This window comes from Cydia pomonella, chromosome 16 (genome assembly GCF_033807575.1).
Source record: "Cydia pomonella isolate Wapato2018A chromosome 16, ilCydPomo1, whole genome shotgun sequence".
In the NCBI taxonomy this organism is placed as follows: domain Eukaryota; kingdom Metazoa; phylum Arthropoda; class Insecta; order Lepidoptera; family Tortricidae; genus Cydia; species Cydia pomonella.
This window is the reverse complement of record NC_084718.1, coordinates 10,116,906-10,139,989: the sequence shown is the minus strand read 5'-3', so window position 1 is coordinate 10,139,989 and position 23,084 is coordinate 10,116,906. Positions and strand designations below refer to the sequence as shown.

Below are 23,084 nucleotides of genomic sequence, written 5' to 3'. Positions count from 1 at the left end.
TAATTAAGTGAAGTTCCCTCAATTTATCGATTTTCAAGGCATAGGTAGACCCTGTGTTAGTTTCTAGGAAAACATATTTAGGTTTCTAGCTGGAGTTGGTAAGTATATAGATTTTATAGCAATTATAACCAAGAGAATGAATACCCAATGCTTTGCTTCGAACGGACACTGAACAGGATTTATCTCATAAATGATAGTAGTTCAACATTCACTATCATCAAGATTCATAGTAATATATAATATCTGAAATCATGCTGCACACTTTTTATTCAAATGCTTTACATTAAATGACCGACCATTTGTCAAAATTCAGGTTTAATATATTTATAATATATTATGCAAATAACATATAAAATTGTTTACATAACTTTGCGTAACTCAGTATTTTAGTCGCTTTGCCAACTAGTCCCAACATATTTTCGAGGCCGCTCTTAGGCCCTCAGCGGGCCGAGCCGAAAACTTTTGGATTGCGGCTTGCCCGAGGAAATTCCCAAATTGACCTCTGTTAACCGTTGCCGGAAAATCGTATTTCGAGCTTATTCGATAGACTTATCTACTTAATCCAATCGGTACGCTATTGATTACCATTCGAATGTTTTACTTGGTTTTATCTTTTAAAAATCAGAATACCAACTCGATCGACGGCGAAGCTCGTTTAAATTTCGTGATTCAAGCACGGTGACGCCTTTGACGGCGACACTGGAATTACTTTTAAACTCCAATACTGATTGAGAGTTCGTAATTTTCCCAGGATTGCTTTTGAGCTTTGTGAATTGCAAATAACTGATACGTACTTAAATAGCACATTAACCATTCCTATGATCCTGGAATGCACTTACATCCACTCGGTTTTTTTTACTTGTGATTAATTGCGGAATTCATAAAAACCCTGATAATCTACCAGCTCTAACTTGGTATATATTCCCCTTTTTTCGGGCTGTTCATGTTCAATTCACATAAAACAGCAATTTTGTCTTTTCGCGTAAAAATAATGACCCGCCTTGAGTCGAGAGAAAATGCTTTCATAGCTTATTTTGGTTACTTTGTACATTTATATAGATTTACTGCAAAGCGGTTATTTTGCTACACTACGTAGGAACTATTCTTTGATACCGAGACAGTATTTTGTTTGGTTTTGCATATTGCTAGTAAGTAATAGTTTTTATTTGGTTTGGGCTTGGCAGATGGTTTATATAAATGCAATACAATAACTTCATACATTTAGCGTTTGCGTCAGATCCGGTAGTTCTGATTTTATGCAGACTTGTCCCAATAAATAATCCAAGTTTGTGACCTCGAGCGCCGAACACAACTTTTCAAAAATACTGTGTAAATGTTCGGATTTTCTTTAGATTTGGGCGATTATAACCATAAAGGACTAGTTGATAGTACCTACCTTCTCAGACGTTTTTAATGTAGACTCAATTTGTTATAATCGCACAAATCTAAAAAAACGGCCAAGTGCGAGTCGGACTCGCGCACCGAGGGTTCCGTACAAACCTGTAGGTATGTAAGTAAAAATTCACCCATCACGACAATCGAGTCATATCAGTTATTAAAAATATTTTTATTATATGATGTAATTAAAAATTTACGGATTTCGCAATTTTTCCTTTATCTGTGCTATAAGACGTTGCTTCGTACCAAATTTCAAGATTCTGAGTTCACGGGAAGTACCCTGTAGGTTTTGATTCCCTTGCAAGTGTCGAAATTTTGCGGAAATTTGCAGCATAAACGGCTGTATCTTTTGATTGCGTTGACTTAGAAGTTTATTTTTTCACAGCTTCAAGGGATAGTAGACGCGAGTATTTGATATAAATTCCAGCTTGAATACCTCCACACGTTCCTGAGAAAAAGGGTCTTGATAGACAGACAGACGGACGGACGGACGGATAACAAAGTGATCCTATAAGGGTTCCGTTTTTTCCTTTCGAGGTACGGAACCCTAAAAATCAGAAAATTTCGAGCATAGAATAATAATATTGTGCAGCAAAAGATAGCAGTAGATTCCAAAATTTGTTAATAATTTTACAACGCATGACATATTTTGTCTGTCACAGCGTACAAATTAAGTTTCAAGCCCCTTATAAAAAAAAGGTCTCGATGTAATCCTCTCGACCTGCCTTAGAAGAAGAATTTTGAATATTGTATTCCATATAATGCCTTTTTACGAACTTCAAAAGCTTCTCGTTAGAAAAATATTTCGATCCCATTATAACTTCCTTAAGAAATTAATAATTATTGTTTTTTAAAATTATGACTTAAAAAAGTTATCGTACCGATACAAATTTCCAACCCCTTCATTAACCCTTTGGGGAGTTAATCATAATAGAAGCCGACATTGCTTTCCTTGTTGTCTTATATTGTGCTTATCTACGAAATTCATCACTTCAAAAAAAGTTTCATTCCTGATACAAGTTTTCAACCCTTTTTCACACTCTTTAGGGATGAATTTTCAAAATAGCTCAAATAACATTTTTGTATACAAATATTATGTCTATTAAAAAGTTTTAAACTATTTGTACAAGATACAAACATTCATCCTCTTTTGACCCCATTTGGAGATGAATATTCAAATACGCTGAAATTGCTTTCTTCTATTCTTGTAACATACCTAGTCCTCCCACTCAAAAAATGTTCGATTCGAATACAAGCTTTCAGCTCCTTTTTTACCACCTAAGGGGATGAAAATTAAAAAAAAAAAAAACAGAAAATCGCTTTTTATTTCTTGTAAACACAATAAATATATTAGCCTGATGCAGATTTCTACATTCTAACTTTCGTAGTTTCGGCTGTGCGTTGATGAGTAAGTCAGTTAGTCAGTTTAGTCAGTACACAGTTACACACGCATTTATGATGTAGTGTAGATGTATATAAATTATTTAAATAATTTACGTCATTGCCAGCATGGATATAAGACTCTTGCGTCTATTTTGCAGCAAAGAACAGAATAGAATAGGCACAACAATACAGTTGCATAACATAACAAAAACAGAATACAGAATGCCATGTGCCTCGAGTGACACTCATGATAAATTGAATAACCCCCTGCATAGAAGTTTGTATACAAAGGTGCTAAACGAATAGAATTGCTGATTGTACATTTTACCAAATTTTATTACGATAAAGGCATTTTGGGACATCTCTGAGCGAGCACAAATCCTTAACTGATATATGGCCCCAATACCTATACATATTCGAGGGATTGTTCAATACACCCGACGACCTATTTTATGGTATGTGGAATAAATCAATATTGTAGATATATTTTACGATCAAAACCGAGACAGCCGTTTCATGCGGTGCCAAAGTTTATTGAACGCATCATCGTTGATAGCTTTATTCGTTATTATAGACGAATAAACTATTCGATATAGGCCATAAGATAACGAAACAAGGAAATATATTGTTCTCTTTGATGGACACTATCCGTGACGTTCTATTTTATATACCGAAAGGTGTTCTGAAACAAAGAAGCTTTTAATGGCCCGTTACTCCGAAAGAAACGATGGCGTGGCAGACAAAAGGTAAAGAATCAATATAGGTAAGCGCACGTGTTTTAGTTTTAAAGTTAATTGGAATGGTCAGGGTTTGAAATAATGAATTGGCAATTTGAAACGAACCAGGATTCGTAGCCAGGCCAGGAGAAACTTTGTAAAGAGCAAGTTTACGAAAAGAAAACTACATATCTGGGTTCTCCGTAAAATTGAAAAGCGGGACGCATGGGTAGAGCGTATTTTCTAGTTAGTTTCTTGTTTACTCGACATATCATTACCCATAGTGTAAATTTATTCGATGGCGTAACGTGACGTCTCTTTTTGTATGGGATTTTGAGTTTCCAAATCGATCCGCTTGGCGCGCAGTGTCTTAATCCCATACCAAATGACTTAAAGCAAACGCGTACATCACGTTACGCCATCGAATAAATTTACACTAGGGGTACTGAACTGCCACGAGAAATACGATATGCGTTAAATATTTACACTATCTATCGGCACAATTCGAACAATACTTATAAGTAGTAAAGTGACGTTTTGGATCAAAGAAATGTCACTTTTGACACTGACAAATCAGTATCGTATCGCTGTGACATCTTATCAGCATTGTTCGAATTGGGCCCTTACTTTCTATACGTGTAAGTTTTTATTTAATGGAGATCCGGATATTTAACATACTTATTGAAATGGGTATTTAACATTGTTTCCCATAATTATAACAGTCCAACGACCACTCGGACGATTTTCTTAAATGTGTCCCGTATAATGTAATGTTATAATAATCCCGAAATTATCTTTGAACTTAGCTTTATACAAATATGTAAATGTTGTGTAAACCTTCTACTACGCAAAATAACCATTAACACATTCACTTCTAAACGCTTTCGTAGCGCAATGCTCGTAAGCGATCCCAGCATTTTCCCGCTTTGTAAAGGAAAGAGACTACGAACAGAGTACCCGCCGAGGGGGTTCCCAACTTCCCAGCACGCAAAGTGTTAAACATAGGCATGCCTTACAAATTATACCTACATAGTATGATGAAGTATAACCTCATATGTTTTTCTTGCATCAAATCAATAAAGTTGAATGTAAACATTTCGGATTAAAGATTTTTGATATTTAAGATACTTTCCGATTCGGATACGGGTTTAAGAGGGATCGTGATCGTCCATACAAAAAGAGAAAATGTTTTTCTACTTCGGAATAGTTTCCGTTCTCCATGATTTTTTAGTAGGTATGTTATTGCCACAATGAAAAACTAGGTTTATAGGTTACCTTTTTTTCAAAATTTGCAAAACAAAATAAAAACAGTTTTTTTTTAAAGCGAAACCTATAAACCTAGAATATATGTATTATGCTGAAGCGATCGACATCAAAATCAAAGTGATTTGTTAAGATTTTTTTTTAGTGGAAAACGTTTTCTCCCGAAATGGAATTTCATAGGAAAATTACCGTTATTTCGTTAGATTCGAAAAGCTTTTCTTCGCTCTTAAGAACAAGATATAGTAAGCAAAAAGCCATGCATCCTGGAAACGGGGCTCATCCTGTCCGCTCCAGGGCAACTTTCATGCGTATTAAGAAACTACGCCTACGTACATATAAGTATAATGTAATTAGAGATGCTTGAAGAATTAAGATAACAAGCAAACAAGCATTTAATGCGTAACCAAAATACCCTTTAGTCTGCCATAATGAGATGATTCCTTATTTTATTATATTAAACGTATTAACTTCACAGACAGACGATTCATGATAATGGCGTATTCAAATTTCAAAGGCTTTAGCTACTTTGTTGACGGACGCGTTTTGCACAAAACAAAGGTACCTATGTTAACGTATTTCCGCTTTTCGACGGTAAAATCAGAAAGTCATCATGTAATTTTCTCGTTTTTAGTCTATCTTCTCTCTCGGGACCCCGTTATTCATGAAACGCAAATTGTCAAAGTAGGCTTTGAAGTCAGACGAATTGCAAGCCAGTTAGTAGGCAGCACGAACACTTGTTCGTGACTTTTGAATTAATGCCAACAGAATTATGAATTCACTTGCATATGATCGAATATGAAAAATTACATTGCTCGCGGTGCCAGTTTTATTCGTTTATTCATGTAAACTACCAACTGTCTTTTCGTATCGTTTCTATAAATAAAATTGCTCAGCAATTACGTTTTACTGCGTTCATTTGATTTAATTTATTTCATAATTATACATTTCACGAATTTATATTATGATCGTCAGTTTATTACAATTTAAATGTCAAAAATGGAAAGAATACAAAATAATAAATAAGTAAACAATATAAAATCATATTAACTTAAAAATTAAGGAATATATCTCATAATGATCGTCATCTTAAAAACTAAGAGCTTAAAGGCTGATATTTAAAGGCTCACTTCGCGGATGCGGATGTCAAAATTGGGTACATAAAAAAAGTGGCTGTGACATAATCGGACAGACAGACGGACATGACGAATCTATAAGGGTTCCGTTTTTTGCCATTTGGCTACGGAACCCTAAAAACGACAAATATTACAATTTATAAATTTTTAATCAAATAAAAATCATACATAATGTCCAATGAAGTCAAAGTTAAACAAAAGCTTTACAATAAGTCAATATATTCGTTCACTGAAATAGTGGGTAATTCACTAAAAAGTTCTTAAATTGACGTTCAAATGGTTCGTTAGAATTTTCAGTTCGTAAGTCGTAGTCGGCAGGTAGACGTTCATAATAAGTTGGACCTTATCACTCGTGGGTTTTTACAAGAAAGTGCCATGCGCCGCGGCACTGTTCGCAGCCTTCCCGTTGATCTGATTTGTGTGCCCATTACTTCAACATGGGAAAGTTTTTTCTAACGAACATCAGAACTTCAAAAATATACAGTGAATAATGCGTCATGATACCGTAAAATTTAAAATGTTTGTTACAAGGATGCCTGTGTTGTAGTACAGCTACTAAACGGATTGCACGATTTTGCAGTACGCGCTTGGCATCTGATGTGGAATTGCTCCAAATCATGGTACAATGTACCGGACAAATGGCCGTCGGGCCAATATAGCAAGTATGCAGACATTAAAAGTACTTACTAACACTACGTTATCCCGTTTGTACATTTTATTCATGAGAAAATAAGTAAGATCTGGCGGCTCTTGGATCTTGCTCTATAAGACATCAAGGAGTGAAAGTGCGAAAAATATACAGATTTTAGAGACTTCCTTGATATCAGTGGTTATAGTTTCTTCAAAGCAAATACAGCACTACTCAGTTTGTTACAAAACCGGTCGAAATGGCACTTTCAGTTAAGATTTGAATCAAGCACAAAACCAAGAAATTTGGTTTCATCACATAACGGAATTGGACCGCCTGCAATACACAGAGGCATTGCGGTGTTGCGATCTGAGGAAACCATGACATTTGATTTGGTTCTATTCAGAAGTAGACCATTTACAGATAACCACGTTTGTTCCAGTTTATATTCTAAAGTTCATGGCTAAATCCAGACTGGTTAGCAGTATCATCTTAATAGCTCAAATAGATGCAAGGTAATAGTTATTTACGACACAAGAGCGAAAATGTATTGTACAACGTTTTACAGTACATATGACCCTTCAAATGTTCGACATAGTTACATAATGTGCTAATTTACGCACTAGTGCGGAAAAGTACCACCATATGTACTATAAAATAGGTTTCAAAGCAGGGATGTTGTGGATGCCGAATGACTCAGTTACTGATATCCGCGGATGCGGATATTTAAAGGCTCACGTTCGCGGATGCGGATGTCAATTTGGGTACATAAAACGTCAAATATTACGTTTTAGTATTTGTACAAGAATGTGCGTTATATTTAATAAAGAGTAACTTGGCCTTTTCTGGATCTAGCCGTTTTCGTTATAGGTAAACTAACTATTTACTGAACTATTCTAGTTCTACACTATCCAATTAAAAATAAATATATCAAAATAAAATAAAACCTGAGATGTCTCTTTTTCCTGGTACTTGTACTGCTACTTCACCGTTAACAAGTTGAACTGATCCGGGTGCATAGATGAATGTTGGTTATTTTTTTAATGAAAGGAAAGTTCCTTCCGATAATATGAAAAAACATTGCCTGCGGTGAGGTGCGGCGCTGCCATTGGTTTTATTCACTCGTAACAAAGCACACACAACAAAACTGAATATCCGCAATCTGCAACTTCTATTTATAATTTAACAACACTACTCATATACCTTACTCGTACACTCTTCGCCCTACAATCACATTACTATACTAAAGTTCAAATAAAACCAACTCGTCACTTTTTGTCGCTGTCCGTCATAGGCTAAAGTGCTCTATCGATGAATCACAAAAACGTAACGAAATTCCTATTGGCTAATGACGAAAATACCTAGCACTTACGACGCAGCTAAAATGTTCCTGTACCGACCTGTTCCACATCTGCATCTGCATCCGCATTAAGCTCCGCATCGATTTTATGCAGATTTGAAATAATGCGGAAGTTCCGCGGTTGCGGATGCAAATATTCGCAACATCCCTGTTTCAAAGATGTATGCAAATGTTGTAGTCCAGCAATAACCGTGCAACGCACATTACGCAATACATTGAAAATTTAGGATAAAATATTTGGTTTTGTATTGAATTTCCGCGCGTTTATCGAGAAAAATAATGTCCATTCATCAGCCGGAACAGTGATTGGCTGCCTCGTATTACTAAACGGCCTCGTGAAACTTTTTGTTACACAATCGATTTTGGTTTACGCGTAATTAGCTTGAAACTTGGCAGTAACAGCTATAACATATATTGTATATATAAGATCCCTTTTATCCCAACGTTCATCCTTGTATTCATCCTCTGAACGGGGTGTGATGGAAATGAACAATTAAGTGGTACAGGCGAGGAGGATGCAGAGGGGACTATTTTTAAGCGGCCAAAGTCTTAAGCAGAAGTTAATATTATTTAAAATTGCTCGGCGTTTCCATTAATTATAGATCTGATCAGGTCGATAAGGATCAAATAGTTTAAATAGATACGAGCTATAATAGATTATAATTACTCAGCATTTCAGGACAGTGGATTCCCTTATGCTTTCAACTTGACACACGCGGTGGGGGCGCCGTTCTCAATCCCCGGGGATGCCTAATGGGTGTGTAATTAAGTAAATCAGTCAGTCTCGTGGAAGGATGGAACAACTGTTTTGTGTTACAAGTAAGATTAACAGGTGTACGCAAACGCTGTAATTTACCGCCTAAGCGACACATTTGTTAAGGTAAAAATAAATACATATACAATACAAAACACGCTCTATACAACTAAATACGCACAGAGGAATACGCATAAAGGAAGTGTGTAGAGATAAAACACAGACGGCTGATTTCTAAAGAGTGAGCACTCCAATACAAAGCTTAGGTTTATAAACCTCGCCGCCGTCGTATACATTTATTGCTGGGCAGGTACAGGCATCGAGTTTCATGAACGAAAGGGATTCAGTTATCAACGCTGGTCCAAGCAAATTGGGGATATCGCGTAAATAGATACACTTTCTAATTTTCCTCACTATGTTTTCCTTCACCGAAAAACTGATATAGAGACCGTAAGTCTGATCAATTCAGTTGCGCTGCTTTTTAGGGTTCCGTAGCCAAATGGAAAAAAACGGAACGGAAATGGATTCGTCATATCTGTCTGTCTGTCCGTCCGTATGTCACAGCCACTTTCTTCCGAAACTATAAGAACTATACTGGTGAAACTTGGTAAGTAGATGTATTCTGTGAACAGCATTAAGATTTTCACACAGAAACAGAAAAAAAACAATACATTTTGGGGGTTTCCACGTGTGGGGTATCTATGGGATAGGTCTTCAAAAATGATACTGAATAGTTTGCGCGAGTGACACTTCCAAAGTGGTAAAATGATGATATGATGTACATTATCATGCAAACTTCTACCGAAAATTGGTTTGAACGAGATCTAGTAAGTAGTTTTTTTTAATACGTCATAAATGGTACGGAACCCTTCATGAGCGAGTCCGACTCGCACTTGGCCGCTTTTTTGATACAGGTACCTCCAAGCTTATAACACTTATTAATAAGTATAATAAAAAGAGGCGTTTGTTAGAGCTCCTTTTGTTCATTTAAAATCACTCTGTGAATGCTCTCGAACGTGCGTTGCCAAGGTCTTTCATGATGGTATACCTTTTCAACTGCGTGGCTAAGCCACCGAGGTTTAAAGTATTTCAAATATGATTGATTCAGGTGTGCAGTTTTATATACTGTAACAGTAACATAATTATTTATGAATAGGGTTGCCTTAGAGAGGTCTTGAGGGATGGCATTTAACTATGGGTCGTTATATTGGCTCCAGGAAACTTGGCGCCCCGCCTACGTTTGTTTATGTTTTCGTTCTACATGACCCAGTTTCGTCCGGTCAAAAGTAGCTTTTCTAATATGAAAATATTAGAAAAGCTACTTTTGACCGGAATAAATAGGGTAAATACGCATTAGGTATTTTCAATTAGTTTTCCAGTCAAATGAAAACCTACAGAAAAGTAATCCATCCAAAAAAGTGGAATGTAATTCTTCCAATATTTATGTGAGAGTTTGGATGTTGGTTACGTATTTACACGAAACGGCTAAAAACAGGTATACCTACACGTCGTATTTTGTAAATTAAAGTAACAAATAGGATGGTACTTTTTAATTTGGAAATCATCTCGCAAAGTCATGAAAGAGGTGGGAAACTTTATATGGGAGTGTGATTAATGAGTTTCACGGGAGCAACAGGAAGTACGGAACTTTAATAAAATTACAATGAAAAGTACTTAGCCTGATTAATATAGATGGGATTATGAATGAATAGCAATTATAACGTGTAATAGAGATTTAAACAACCCTGAATACGAGCCGTGTTATCGCTGTATTTATAGCCCCGTGGGCTTACTAGATTAATTACTGGGGTTTAATTTATCCGGCCTATATCTGACTTCAAATGGATTTTTTCACATTACCTATCTATTTTTAAAAATATCTTTAGTGTTAAATAAAGATACCATCAGCCATTTATTCCTTTCGATAATGCGGAAAATAATATTTAATAATTAAAAAAAAAAAAAAAATGTGTTTGCTATTATTGCCAAATAAAATGCTGGCAAATACCTTTTTAACTGACTTCAAAAATAAAACATTCGAGTATCCCCTCGAATGTTTTATTTTTAACCCTCCCAATCCCATGTTTAATGCTATATACGTATAAACGTAGAAAGCAATGAACGGCAAAAATCTAAAAAAACTTTTTTGAAATTACTTCTGTGCCCGTTCTATGTTATACCATAAAGAAATAAAGAGTGCTCACCACCTATTATATCAGTTTCCTTACTTGTATATCAGTTTTCGCAAACCGCGCTTAAAACTTATCATAAATTGATTTTTATCAATGTATAGAGTGAACGATCTAAGATTATATCTCTATGGTTATACATATTTCCAGTAATTTATAAAGGCAGGCATTTCCTTGCAGCATATTCTTAAAAAGAGTCGCCGGGAGCGTTAGTAAACATCTCAAGCCGGCGGAAGCAAAGCTAACGAGCAATCGTCGAGGAGCAAGAGTCGCATTCGAACATTACAACTTCATCCTTATTATCTGATTCCTACAATTCTCACATCGTATCTCGGTCGCGCTTTAATGTATAGCACGAGTGAGATGCACTGACAGATGTCAAAATGATAACGGCAAGGTTGTTAAGTTCGAATGCAGCTCTGGGTAGCGTAGTCACCAGTATCAAGGCTGCCGTTTGATTATCTGAATAGCGCATACTCGTTTCAATAGGGTTATGCATCTACACATATTTTTAGAGCTTGATATAACGTTAAACACAAGTATCATTATTCTTGCGGTCAAGTATCACAACACCATGTCATGTAATGACAGCGGGTTTTTTTACCGATAGCAAGTTTAAGAGCTAATTGCAAAATTTATTAGAACGTTTTTCAGAATTTAGCTAAAATATCGTGCACATAAATTACATACTCTACCTATTTGCAATTAATACTCACTCATGTGTAAATATCACTCACTTCAACTCTCCTGTCGACACCTATTAGCGAAATTTGAAAACAATGAAAAGTTACAAAACGCATTGACGTAGGCACATATTAAAGTATGGAGTGTGGAATTAAGAGTGACATCTCTTATGGTAGAACTATTGCAAAAGTGTCCAGCTGTCAGCTATAAATAATAGTACCAAATCTCTCCAGAGTAGCGCTGGAGTACCTAAGAACCTAGGCGTTATTGACGGAGTGAAGTGCGCTGTCTATGATTTGATTTCTTTGTTCAAGTATTCTAGGTATTGTAGCGCCACCTATATAAGGTTTTTTGATGACAATTTTTGGTACATGGAGATTTCTTTATATTAAAATTTTTGAGTTATGAGCACAAAGGGCTACGCCGTAGCGCCCGTAGCGTTTCAATCACGCATGTAGAGGAAAACAATTGACAGATGCGCGTGCGCCGTATGAATGATGTTTAGATTTTATAGAAATATAATCCCATTTTCATTGGTATGGTATCCTAGCGGGTTCCACCCGCACTTATACTTTAGCTCAACACATAAGCTTAGCTCATTTTTTATTATCAACATAGTCGCATAAAACATCCATTTTGGAGTAATAAAAGTAGATTTTTATTACTTAATATGTTATACTCTTATCGCCCGCCTGTCGAGTTCAACCTACATACCAACTTAGATCTACAGCCAATTCAAATAAACAATGAACTCACTAGAGATAAGTCAATAGATAGAGACAATAGTAAAAGTCAACTCATCCCAAGGTAGGGTTGCCACTTATACTATATATATATCGCATCGTATCGTACTATATGTAAGTCAATTGTACTATATATTATACAAAAACAATAAAGTATGAAATTTTTTATATTTTCATCACTAAAGAAAGTGGACTACAAATGTCACCGACATAGCATCGGCATCGTATGCGACTAGGATTTTTAAACGCCGCAATTCGTCTCAAATCGGTGTCCTATTTTTTTCCATTTTCCCAGTAAATACTATATTTATTCAATATTTTGAAAAAAAAAAAAAAAAAAACTGTAGAAAAAGGTGCAACCCTATCCCAGGGGCCCAGGGGAACAACAGCAGCCGCATTCGGGCTAGGTATACATGTCTCAATTTGATTTGAGATCACCTGTAGTGCATCCCGCTTTGAGAGCTCCCAGATTCAGGTCATTTTGCTAATATTATCTCACTCATATTGAGAACCGGGTTTATCGCGAATTTATTTCGTTACCTTTATTTCCGACGCTTCGACGCAGGTTTCACTGGTCGGGTTCGCGGATAACGAATTAAAATCAAATCTATCATTAATTTTCAGACAACTAAGGCCTATAGATACATTACCTTATAACTTATAATATACATATATTTAAAAAATCTTATAAGCTATAAATCATGTCGGCGACACAGTTTTCTGTTGCGGTGTTGGATTAGGCAGGTTCCCACGGAACCGCCGAAATACCACACCCTTCGGCCAGAAGTCCGCGCTCGCGATGGTAACTGATAATTTATCCCAGAAAAATGTCAAAATAAAGATTTGTGTAACTACTCGACGGAAAGTCTATGAAAAAGTTTGAGGTAGACATCACAATTTCAAACCACCCACCACACAATGTTAATTATTGTCTATAGTCTGACACGCAACACTCACTACATCCACCGCGCATACATCCGAAAATAGATCCCTTGGCTTAACTTCAGGATCACTGGTCCCCGAGAAGGCGATATGTTAAAACTTAAAACCATCTTCCCTATTAACATTTTTGAGGTGTTTCTTGATTTCAATCGCTTCTCATAACAATAAAGGTGACAGTCCATTTCTGAGCGCAGCTGCACTACTGCTCCGACATTACTGCAGCGGCTTGAACGCGTTGGTGTTATTGTCAATTTCCATAGTAAAATCAATGACAATACCGACTGCACGTAATATGGTAATTTTAACGTATTTCCGACCGCAGCTGCACTACTGCTCCGACAGTACTGCAGCGGCCTGAATGCGTCGGTGTTATTGTCAAATTCCATAGTAAAATGATGACAAGACCGACTGCACGTAGCATGGCGATTTTTAGTGTTTGGAGCGCAACTGCAGCTGCGTGCCGCACGTCAAATCTTTTAACTGTACAGAAATGTCTTTGGTCACAGATATTAGTAGCTCTAAGCAAAGAGGATATAACCACTACATTCTAAGGAGTTTATTACACCCGCGAATAAACAACCCCGATAGTTTCTGTGTTTCGCGGTAGGCCCTCTGTATCCTGGCGTGGCTCTTATTGTTTTTTTTTTTTAATGTTTCCTGATCAATTCATTAAATAAACTGTGCTTTCATTTTTTCGTACTTTTCCGAGGACAGCTATAAGCTCGAAAGGGCAAGAGCGATAGAGAGGCAAATATACGATTTTCAAATTAAGATTTTCATGGTAGGCAATAAGTAGATAGGAGCTATGTATGTATGTATATATAAATTATTTACGTGACTGATAGTGAAAAAACTGGAAAACTAGTTCGCATTTGTACTAATGATGAGTGTTTTTTTCCTGTTTTGTTTTCATTTTTGTACAATTAAGAGTTTTACTACTACTATGTACTACTAAATTACAGGACGCACTTATATGTTAGAAAAAGATCGATGTAGGTATAATAACTGTTATTCATCATACAATCATGTACACACAGCATACAAATGTGACAATATAATATTTCTTTGATGATTCTAAGACTGAACGGGGTGGTCGTATGCAATTTCCTCTCTCTCCTCTTTCTCTCTGACTTATCCATAGATTTCGGAATTAAAGTAGAAAATGTTTCGAATGAAATAGCTTACTCTGTATCTTCTGTATTTGTGTTAGGATACTACGAAACCATAGCAGATCAATTTTTTTTATTGGCCACAATGGTCGCGCATTGTGCGGCTTTTGAGGAATTTCCTCCCCCGGGCGCTCCGACTGTAGTTTGCTCCCTGCCGAGGTTTTTATGAGGGTCTACAGTATGGGTTCTTCAAAAAAGAAGTGTACAGGCTTTTAAAGGGTCGGCAACGCGCATGTATCTCTTTTGGAGTTGGAGGCGTGCTATACCAGGCGGCGCGTATACTTGTTTGCCACCGACCGAAAAAAAGTTTAAGTGATTCTCGCATTTAACAGGATTAATTACTGAATGCTCGCTGACCATACCGTGGCACAGTGAATTTGGCGTGATAAAATGTGAAAGTGTCGTAATATCATATTATATACATCGTGGGTTGGTAAAACCTGGCAGATTAGAAGCACGCATTCCTGAGGAGCAAAAAAATGTTTAGTCAAATTCGGCAAAAACATGTTCTTTTTCTCTTTTAGCCGATAAAAAAGAAATTTTCTGCACACAACACGTTATTTCTTTTTACATCTTGGCGAAAAAAAAAACACCACAACGAAGAAGTAAAGTTTTCTTAATTCATCTATAGATCAAAATTGCGAGTGTTCTTTTTAGTTCAGTAATGTTTGTCATAAGGTATGTCTAACTAAACCAAGTCACATAGAGACAGCGCCCCAGCCAAAAAGGCGTTTTCTCTAAAAGAAGACCGATTTCAGAAAACTTTGTATGATATTTTGGTCTCTAAATGCGATTAAGCATACAAATTTAAAAATTATCAAGTTTTACCAGCCCACGGTGTATAATATCGTTTAACTCGTTTATGGTGACACTTTCTCACTTTGTCATAGCAAAGCCATTCCTGAGCTAAAAGAAGCAATCAGTAAGTTGTATTACCATGTATTATAAATGGCAAAGTTGTTGTTTAACACATGGTAGCATATGGATACTCAATCATAAGAAAGATTACAAAATTGAACCACGAGAGAAGTGACAACGGTTTTAAAAGTAAAATTGTATTGACAGTTGCAGGGATTCAAGGAATGAGAGTTAAATAAACTTTGCTATTGAGTGCAACACGAAATTTTTTCATCACTTCAACACGAGGAAAATATGTATTATTCCAATAAATTTATTCAAAATTCTTTCTATCAGCCCCTTGGCTGACGTAAATAGCTTTCTTCATAAAGGATTTCTTGTCTCGCCCGTCAAGTTTTATAAGGTCTAGTCATACACTGTATCTGCCCCGACCACGAGTGCCGTCGCCCATGGACACCTGCAACACAAGAGCCATTATAAGATTTAAATTTGTGCTTCAGTTTGAAATAGGACACTGGACAATATTAAGTGTAAATTGCGCAATTATAGCTCTTACAAAGCAATTTATTCATTTATTTTTCACTGTTAGGTACCTAAAGAAAGTAAAATTGGCTTAATATGAAAACTCGGAAAGATAAATGTGTAATATTTTACTAACACTGAACGTCTACATTGGAGAATTTATTCTTACGTGTCGCATTGCCATCTCCGAAACCCACGAATCTCTTTGCAAACCAGCGTACACCGTATCCATCACGAGCAACATGAGTCCCGCTCTCGTCGGGTTGCTGTGTGCGCGGTGGTCACGCATTTAGTCAAGAGGATGGCGAAGATAATTTCAAAATGTTAACTTACCTTAAGTTAAGAAATATTTGCTCCTCTGCATTAATTTCATTCGAGTAATTTGGTTGTATTTCTTCAATTTTAAGTTAAATTGCTATTTATTTAATCGGCATACAAACGATCACAATTCAATATCTGGTTTTTAATAATATTGCGTAACTGCCTTGGACTGACTGTGATTCTTGTAGAAAGGCAAATCTGTTCTTCATTTTCGTATACAATGTATAATGCTACATGCGTCACTTACTTCTTCTCGTAAAATATACAAATAAGTAAATTAGTAATTTTATTTATACGTCTGACAGTGACATTATTCATAACTCATTGACATTGACAGTCAACTGACGAACGCTGCCGCGACTGCACGCCGCAAGCAGCAGCAGTCGGCCGCTGCAGTAATGTCGCACCAGTAATGTCGCAACGGTAGTGCAGCTGCAGTTGGAAATGGACTGTCACCTTAACTAGTATATATTTAGGGACACAGTGTGTACATGAACTTAATGTTTCAATTGGATACCCGAGACCCGACACGTGTATGTGCGACGCATAGTTTGGGCGCTTATGCACATTTCACAATGAGGCGGAAGACATTTTGATGACGTCACGGTGAAGTAGATGACCCGCTACTGTCTTCCGGGAGTTTTGAGGTCCCAATAACCTTTTGGACCTGAAAACTGCCAGGCGTCGGCCCAATAACATACTTTTGTACGGCTCTGAACTGAACTATCTCATCGACCGTTTCCCGTAAAGCAGTACCCCTAGTGTAAATTTAGTCTATAGCGAAACGTGACGTACGCGTTTGCGTTAAGTCTCATTTTGTATGGGTTTTTGAACAGCGCGCCAAGCGGGACGTTTTGGAAAGTCAAAAATCTCATACAAAATGACACTTAACGCAAACGCGTACGTCACGTTTCGCTGTCGAAAATATTTACACTAGGGGTACAGATTACTAATATGTACAACAATAGGAGTGTGGAAGTCTGTGGAAGATTTTAAACAAGAACAGTACCCCTAGTGTAACTTTGATCAACATCATAACGTGACGAACGCGTTTGCGTTAAGTCTCATTTTGTATAGGATTTTGAGGTTCAAAAACGTCCCGCTTGGCGCGCTCTTTCGAAATCCAATACAAAATGAGACTAAACGCAAACGCGTACGTCACGTTTGGAAATCGAATTTATTTACACTAGGGGTACTGTATAGTCACAATTACTAGAGATATTAAAATATTAGAGAGTAGCAAACACTTTTGGTACGTTGACAACGTATATCTATTTCGCTTCTACCTACTTTTTAAAATTGATGTTGACACTAATAACGGCGAGTATCAAATCAGTATCAAATCTGATTGTGATCTTAAAAATTACATATACTTAATTTTAATATGCCTCTTCTACTTGTAAAGGTGTCATGAAAGATACTTCAAGTTTCATGTTTACGTGAATGCGTCCGGCCGGTAGCTTTATTTAATTACCTATTCTGGGCAAATAATTCAAGGAAAACTAAATAGCAAGTTATGTTTAAAACAGATTTATAGACTTGAGGGAGATGATCAGAAAACTCCTATAATAATATTATAATAATTCGAGGAAAAAGTTCTTTTTTATTTTATAGGTCTAAAGTTGTAATAAAAAAACTCTTTGTATATGGCTGGTTTTGTTAACATTAAGTGAATTTGCTCGGGAAAATAATTTATTCTAATTTCTTTTCGAAAAAATGTATGGGAATCAAAAGATTTTCTCTGGAAGTAAAAGGTAAACCCTAATATCCTTAGCAGGTGCTTATAATGCCAATTATTTCTGTTTTTTGGGATATTTGGAGTTTTTATTTCGGGGTCACTTTATTAAAAATATTTTTTATAATTTGTTAAATAATGGGCCATGGAGGGAAAGTGCCTTAAAAGCTTAGTTTACTTAAAAGAAACATTGTTTTATTTATAAAAAGAACCAAAACTGCATCCGTGTTTAACGTTTTTGCGGCAGCGGTGTCTCCCATTGTGCTCCCAGTTCATACATATCTGGGTATAGGTATAGCCAACATGCCCTGTAGCGTAGTCATCTCTATTTATCACAGTGCGACAGTGACAGTTGCGTTTTCGTTCGTTACGGAACGTAAACGATTGGCATGTTGGCTACGCACCCAGAGCAGACCTTGTAAGTAGAGTAGATACTTCGATGTTTTTATTACATGTATGGCATACACGTATTATAATTTGTAAGAAGAAGCTTAGAGTATAAAGTGGGTACAAGCAGTCTTAAATTGATTTTAGAATTATAGACTGTCTCGTAGGATTTCATTTTAGACTGGGGTATTACGGCAACACAAACAAAAAGAAAACATAAAATGAACAAGTTAAGGGAAACATGAGTAGGTTTTAAATAAATAAATAAATATTATAGGACATTATTATACAAATTGACTAAGTCCCACAGTAAGCTCAATAAAGCTTGGGTTGAGGGTACTTAGACAACAATATATATATAATATATAAATATTTATAAATACTTAAATACATAGAATACACCCATGACTCAGGAACAAATATCCATGCTCATCACACGAATATATTCCCTTACCAGGATTTGAACCCGGGAGCATCGGCTTCATAGGCAGGGTCACTACCCACTAGGCCAGATCGGTCGGTTTTATATGTAACAATCTAATTTCGGAGTAAATACATTATGTATGCACTCGGAGCAGGTTTGCAATTCAAACGTGGCCGTACGCCATCGTAGCTTTTGCCAATATGGTAATCATTTTGTACATACCTATGTAATTAGGTAAAGGCAGGGTAAAGGTTAGTAGGAAAATTAATTAAGTATCGCTTTCTCTAAGTATGGTTGTGAGAAATACGGATAATTTAACTTGAGAACTAATTAAGTAGTTTCCACTCTTTAAGAGCAGAAATAATAATTACCATTGTAATTAACTAAAAAAAGATATTTCTATGTCATGTGCCTACTATAGTTAATAAAAAAAGGTTCCCGACGAATTAACAACCTAATTTTTGAAGTCATTTAAAAAAAACAATTCACATAACATAATCGGAACAGTAGTTTTGGAGATAATACTTAATGATACATTTCACATCAAAATGCGTCAAATCCGGGCTAGAGGGACAGTGAACCGGAATTCTACTCTGCTACACCGCACATAACAGCCGTTAGCTATTGCAAAAAAGTTTAAATTTGGAATCCCGTTCGCGAAAATATGAAAATATGTACAATTGAATCAGTTTTCCAATGGCCTTTACGACTGTTATGCTCGAAGAGCATTGGCCTAGTAAAGAAGTAACTACTGAAGGCACAAGTTGAACGTGAAATAAGAGTTGAACGTGTAATAAAGTACATATGTATATTCAGTTAAATCTAATATAATTTGTATCTTATTTTTGTTATGTTGCGGCTACGAAAATAGATATAAATATGTATTTCCTAAATACGTTCTCATGTCTTTAAATCTTATAACTTTCGAAATCAGTGACACGAAGCCAGCGACACGTCGCCGAGCCCGACCACAGATCAGCCCGCGTACCAAAGTGCCTATCGTTCACTCTCCGTGGCGAACGAAACGCAACTGTCACAGTCTCGCTAATAAAGAAGAGTGATAGAAAGAGATGACTACGATACGCTACGGATCGTTAACGATTGTAACGTTGGCTATGCGGCCTGAGGGCCTACCGCAAACCACGTTCGACGTGTTGCCTCTCTGTCGCACTTGTAGATTCATACGTAAGTATGACAGGGAGGCAACACGTCGAACGTGATTCGCGGTAGGCCCTCTGTAGTGCCGCTGACGTCAGAGCAAAGTACGTAGTATGCGGTCGGGTTCGAAACTAAAACAGCGACTTGAAGCGGTGACGTGACGCGAAGTTTGCAGTTGTCGTCTGTGATCGCTACACGTCGCCGGGTTCCAATTTGTACCTTTAAACAACATGGAAACAACTATAACGTAGTAGCGTGTTTCATATTATCAAAGCAATTAAAACCGCACTCAAACCCGATTTAGTTTCCGAGTATCTGACCGACACCAATCAAATATAATATCTTCCAGTCTATTCATCATCAGAAACTCATTAACACACAATAGCGTTATTAAAATGCATACGAGGATGTTTTATCAAGCAACGTCTTCCAAGGAACAAATTGTATGCGTATGTTTCCCATTCTGTTTCCAAATTCGGGTCTGCGACATTGTTTGGTACCTGCCTATTAGGTAATGTAATGACATCACATTTGGCAAAGTGAATCTAATATGTGTACGATTTAGTTCAAACGCGCACTTGTACTGAAATAAGTATATTTGTCGAAATACTTATAGGCCAATTCCAGTTTTAGTTATTCGATCTGATTCCAATATGATACCGATCTGTCAATGTCAAAAGAAATTGACAGATTGAGATTGATTGGTTCAAGAAATGCCACTTTAGACACTGACAGATCAGTATCATATCAGAAACAGATCGAATAACTAAATTCGAATTGACCTGTTACTCTTATTTACACACACATACTTACAAGTGTGGGTTCATTCGGTCCAATGTTCGCTGAGTTGTTAGGTTGGTAGGTATAAATTAAATTAAGAATTTAAAGTAGGTATACGATTGCTTCGATGAAAAAGGGTTGGTGATTCAAGAACCTTTCTAAAATAAAAACCGTGCTTATATTCAATTTATTTTTATATTTTTTGTATATGAAATAGGATAAAAATATGTAAATTTAGGAAACCTTTTTCATCTCTCCATTGAAAGAGTTTTTAATTCTGAGTGGAAGAAGTATAGGCACATAAAAAAGCGAGGGGTACGGTTTTCTTTAGGTAGATTTTCATTTAGGAATGAGCATTATGTTAAATGAGACAAAAACATCTTATTTCCTTCATTAAATATATTGTATGCAATGTGAGTCGAATGACCTTTGACGAAAATATGAAAATACCTTTTCATTTCGTGGACAATGTCCCGGGTAATTTTAATTCACCCATATCCCCGACAAAATGACTTCGCTAATAACATTACGCCATTATCCTTACTTAATCATGAAAGTTACTTACTTGTAGCCAAGCCGATGAAATCCGTCCCTACACCATCGGGGGGCAAAAACAGAATTAGCAATTTATTTAGACGCCGAGAAAGCGTTTTTTGTTGATTGTACTGGAAAAGCAATTTTACTCGGGTAACAAGTTTAATTAATTAACGAAAGCTTGCCTTTGAATGAATTTTGCTTAGATTAAGACTAATGTCAATAAGTCAAGTCGCGTGGAATATCGGAGTAGCGTTAGGTATTCATAACGTATTAGGCAGTTGGGACCCCTATTTAACTTTATGAATGAAGTTGGTTAGGTTCGCTTCGCAAAGTTGGCCGTGTACTTCCTTTCCACGAAAACGTAGGGGGAGCTGTAGGACGTGGTTGGCATAAAAATTATCGAGGAAGTCACCTGAGGTATCAGGAGGGTCAGGGGGCCGGTGCCTCTGCCGGCCATTCCACCAGCACCCGCAGCAAGGCATTTCGGAATCCTCACTTAACTGACACTGTTCATTGCGTCTTATGTTAAAAAAACACGACATTAAAACTATTTATCACCACTACGTAGTAAACATTTTCGAAATGTTTTTCGTCATGGAAGTTACAAAAAAAGGAACGAGAAAATTTCCCAGCGGCATTGGCGTAAAAACTTTTATTCTCTGCAGTTAAATGTTGCAGCCGTATGAATTGTGCCCTAAAGCCGAGTAGAGGGTGTCACATGAATATAAAATCTCGAGAGCCGTCAGTTTGCGTTCAGGTCGGGAGAACTTGTGCGATTGTCGGCATCGCGTTTGTCGCACAGTCGCAGCCTGGCACGCGCCCGCCCGCCGCGGCGCTCTGCGCTGAACTGCGGTTAAATGATGAGGGTTTTCTATTTTCAATGTCATGTATCTTTATGCTGTCTTGTTATTTTCTTTCTTTATGGGACAAATGCTAAACAATTTATATCCCGTCATGGCAATTTGTTTATTTTTTTGGTCTTCTATTTGTATTTGTCTTAGCGCGACAAAACATCGGTAGGAATTGTTAATTAAAGGAAAAAGGGGGTAATGTAGTTGTCTACTTTAAGATGTTAATTTATATTACAACTGTGATTTTTCTTATTGGACACAAATCCATTTAAGACCAAAATTTAATTACTTATCGTAAAAATTAAAATAATAAAACGTATTTGGAACATAAAATGCTCAAGTGCAGAAACGCATCACTATCTGCACACTTCATAGAATAACAATGACCCACTTTCAGAGAGTGAGAAATGAAAATAATATAGAACTATTTATTATCCTATTCTATTTCTGCATTATGAAGAATGACAGATGCGAAAAGATTTACATTATGATAATTTAAACAGATGGAACGTCAATAGGCATTATGGATAACCGAAATTTTCACTTGAATGAAGGATACTCAAACAATAAAGTCCTAAGATATCCCTTGACTTCGCCAATTTCGAAATATCTCAGGAGTGACATTCACTTAAGTGATTGCCAGTGACATTGCGACTTTTGTCTAACCGCCTATGTCACCTGTAAATTATTAAGCAGACAATAATAATAGAGTGGGACCAACATAACTATGCATGGCATGGCATTTGTAATTTAAAAAAGAGAGATTACAAAATATATTAAAAATAACATTTTATCAAACTTCCAATGAAATGTTAACATGACTTACTTCAAATTAGGTCCGGAAATACTACGTAACTGGTGCGACACCTAGGCATTTAAAGCAACCTTCTTTTGTTTTTAAACGTCAAATTGTGACAACGTCTCGGCATTCAACCATCAAATAGTAGTAGATTCATAATTTGTGTAAACCTAAGACTGAAACAAATTGACTACATTTTTTTTTCATTGCAATAAGAAAAGCACTATGCAAATCTAAGCGAGAAACGGGGTTCTATGTCTACTTAGCTTGCAACCCTTTGTTTCCCGGCCTCTATAGTAATCTACTATAACAATTGGCATGCGTGACAAAAAGAACAGGCTCAGCATATG

The 23,084-nt window shown here is 36.5% G+C and overlaps 1 protein-coding gene and 1 long non-coding RNA gene across 3 annotated transcripts in view; one reads left to right on the top strand and one right to left on the bottom strand.

Moving 5' to 3' along the window:
• LOC133526145 (uncharacterized) overlaps nucleotides 1-23,084 on the top strand; it is a 146,939-nt gene that overhangs the window by 60,990 nt on the left and 62,865 nt on the right. The window lies entirely within an intron of this gene.
• LOC133526133 (cytochrome b5 reductase 4) overlaps nucleotides 1-23,084 on the bottom strand; it is a 137,114-nt gene that overhangs the window by 64,603 nt on the left and 49,427 nt on the right. Inside the window, exon 1 of one of the 2 annotated variants that reach the window (XM_061862610.1) lies at nucleotides 21,497-22,786. The exons of the other annotated variant lie outside the window; for it this stretch is intronic. Coding sequence (XP_061718594.1) covers nucleotides 21,497-21,626 — 130 coding nt within the window. The 5' untranslated portion in view covers nucleotides 21,627-22,786. Of the gene's footprint in view, nucleotides 1-21,496; nucleotides 22,787-23,084 lie in introns of those variants that run through there. 2 annotated transcript variants of the gene reach the window in all.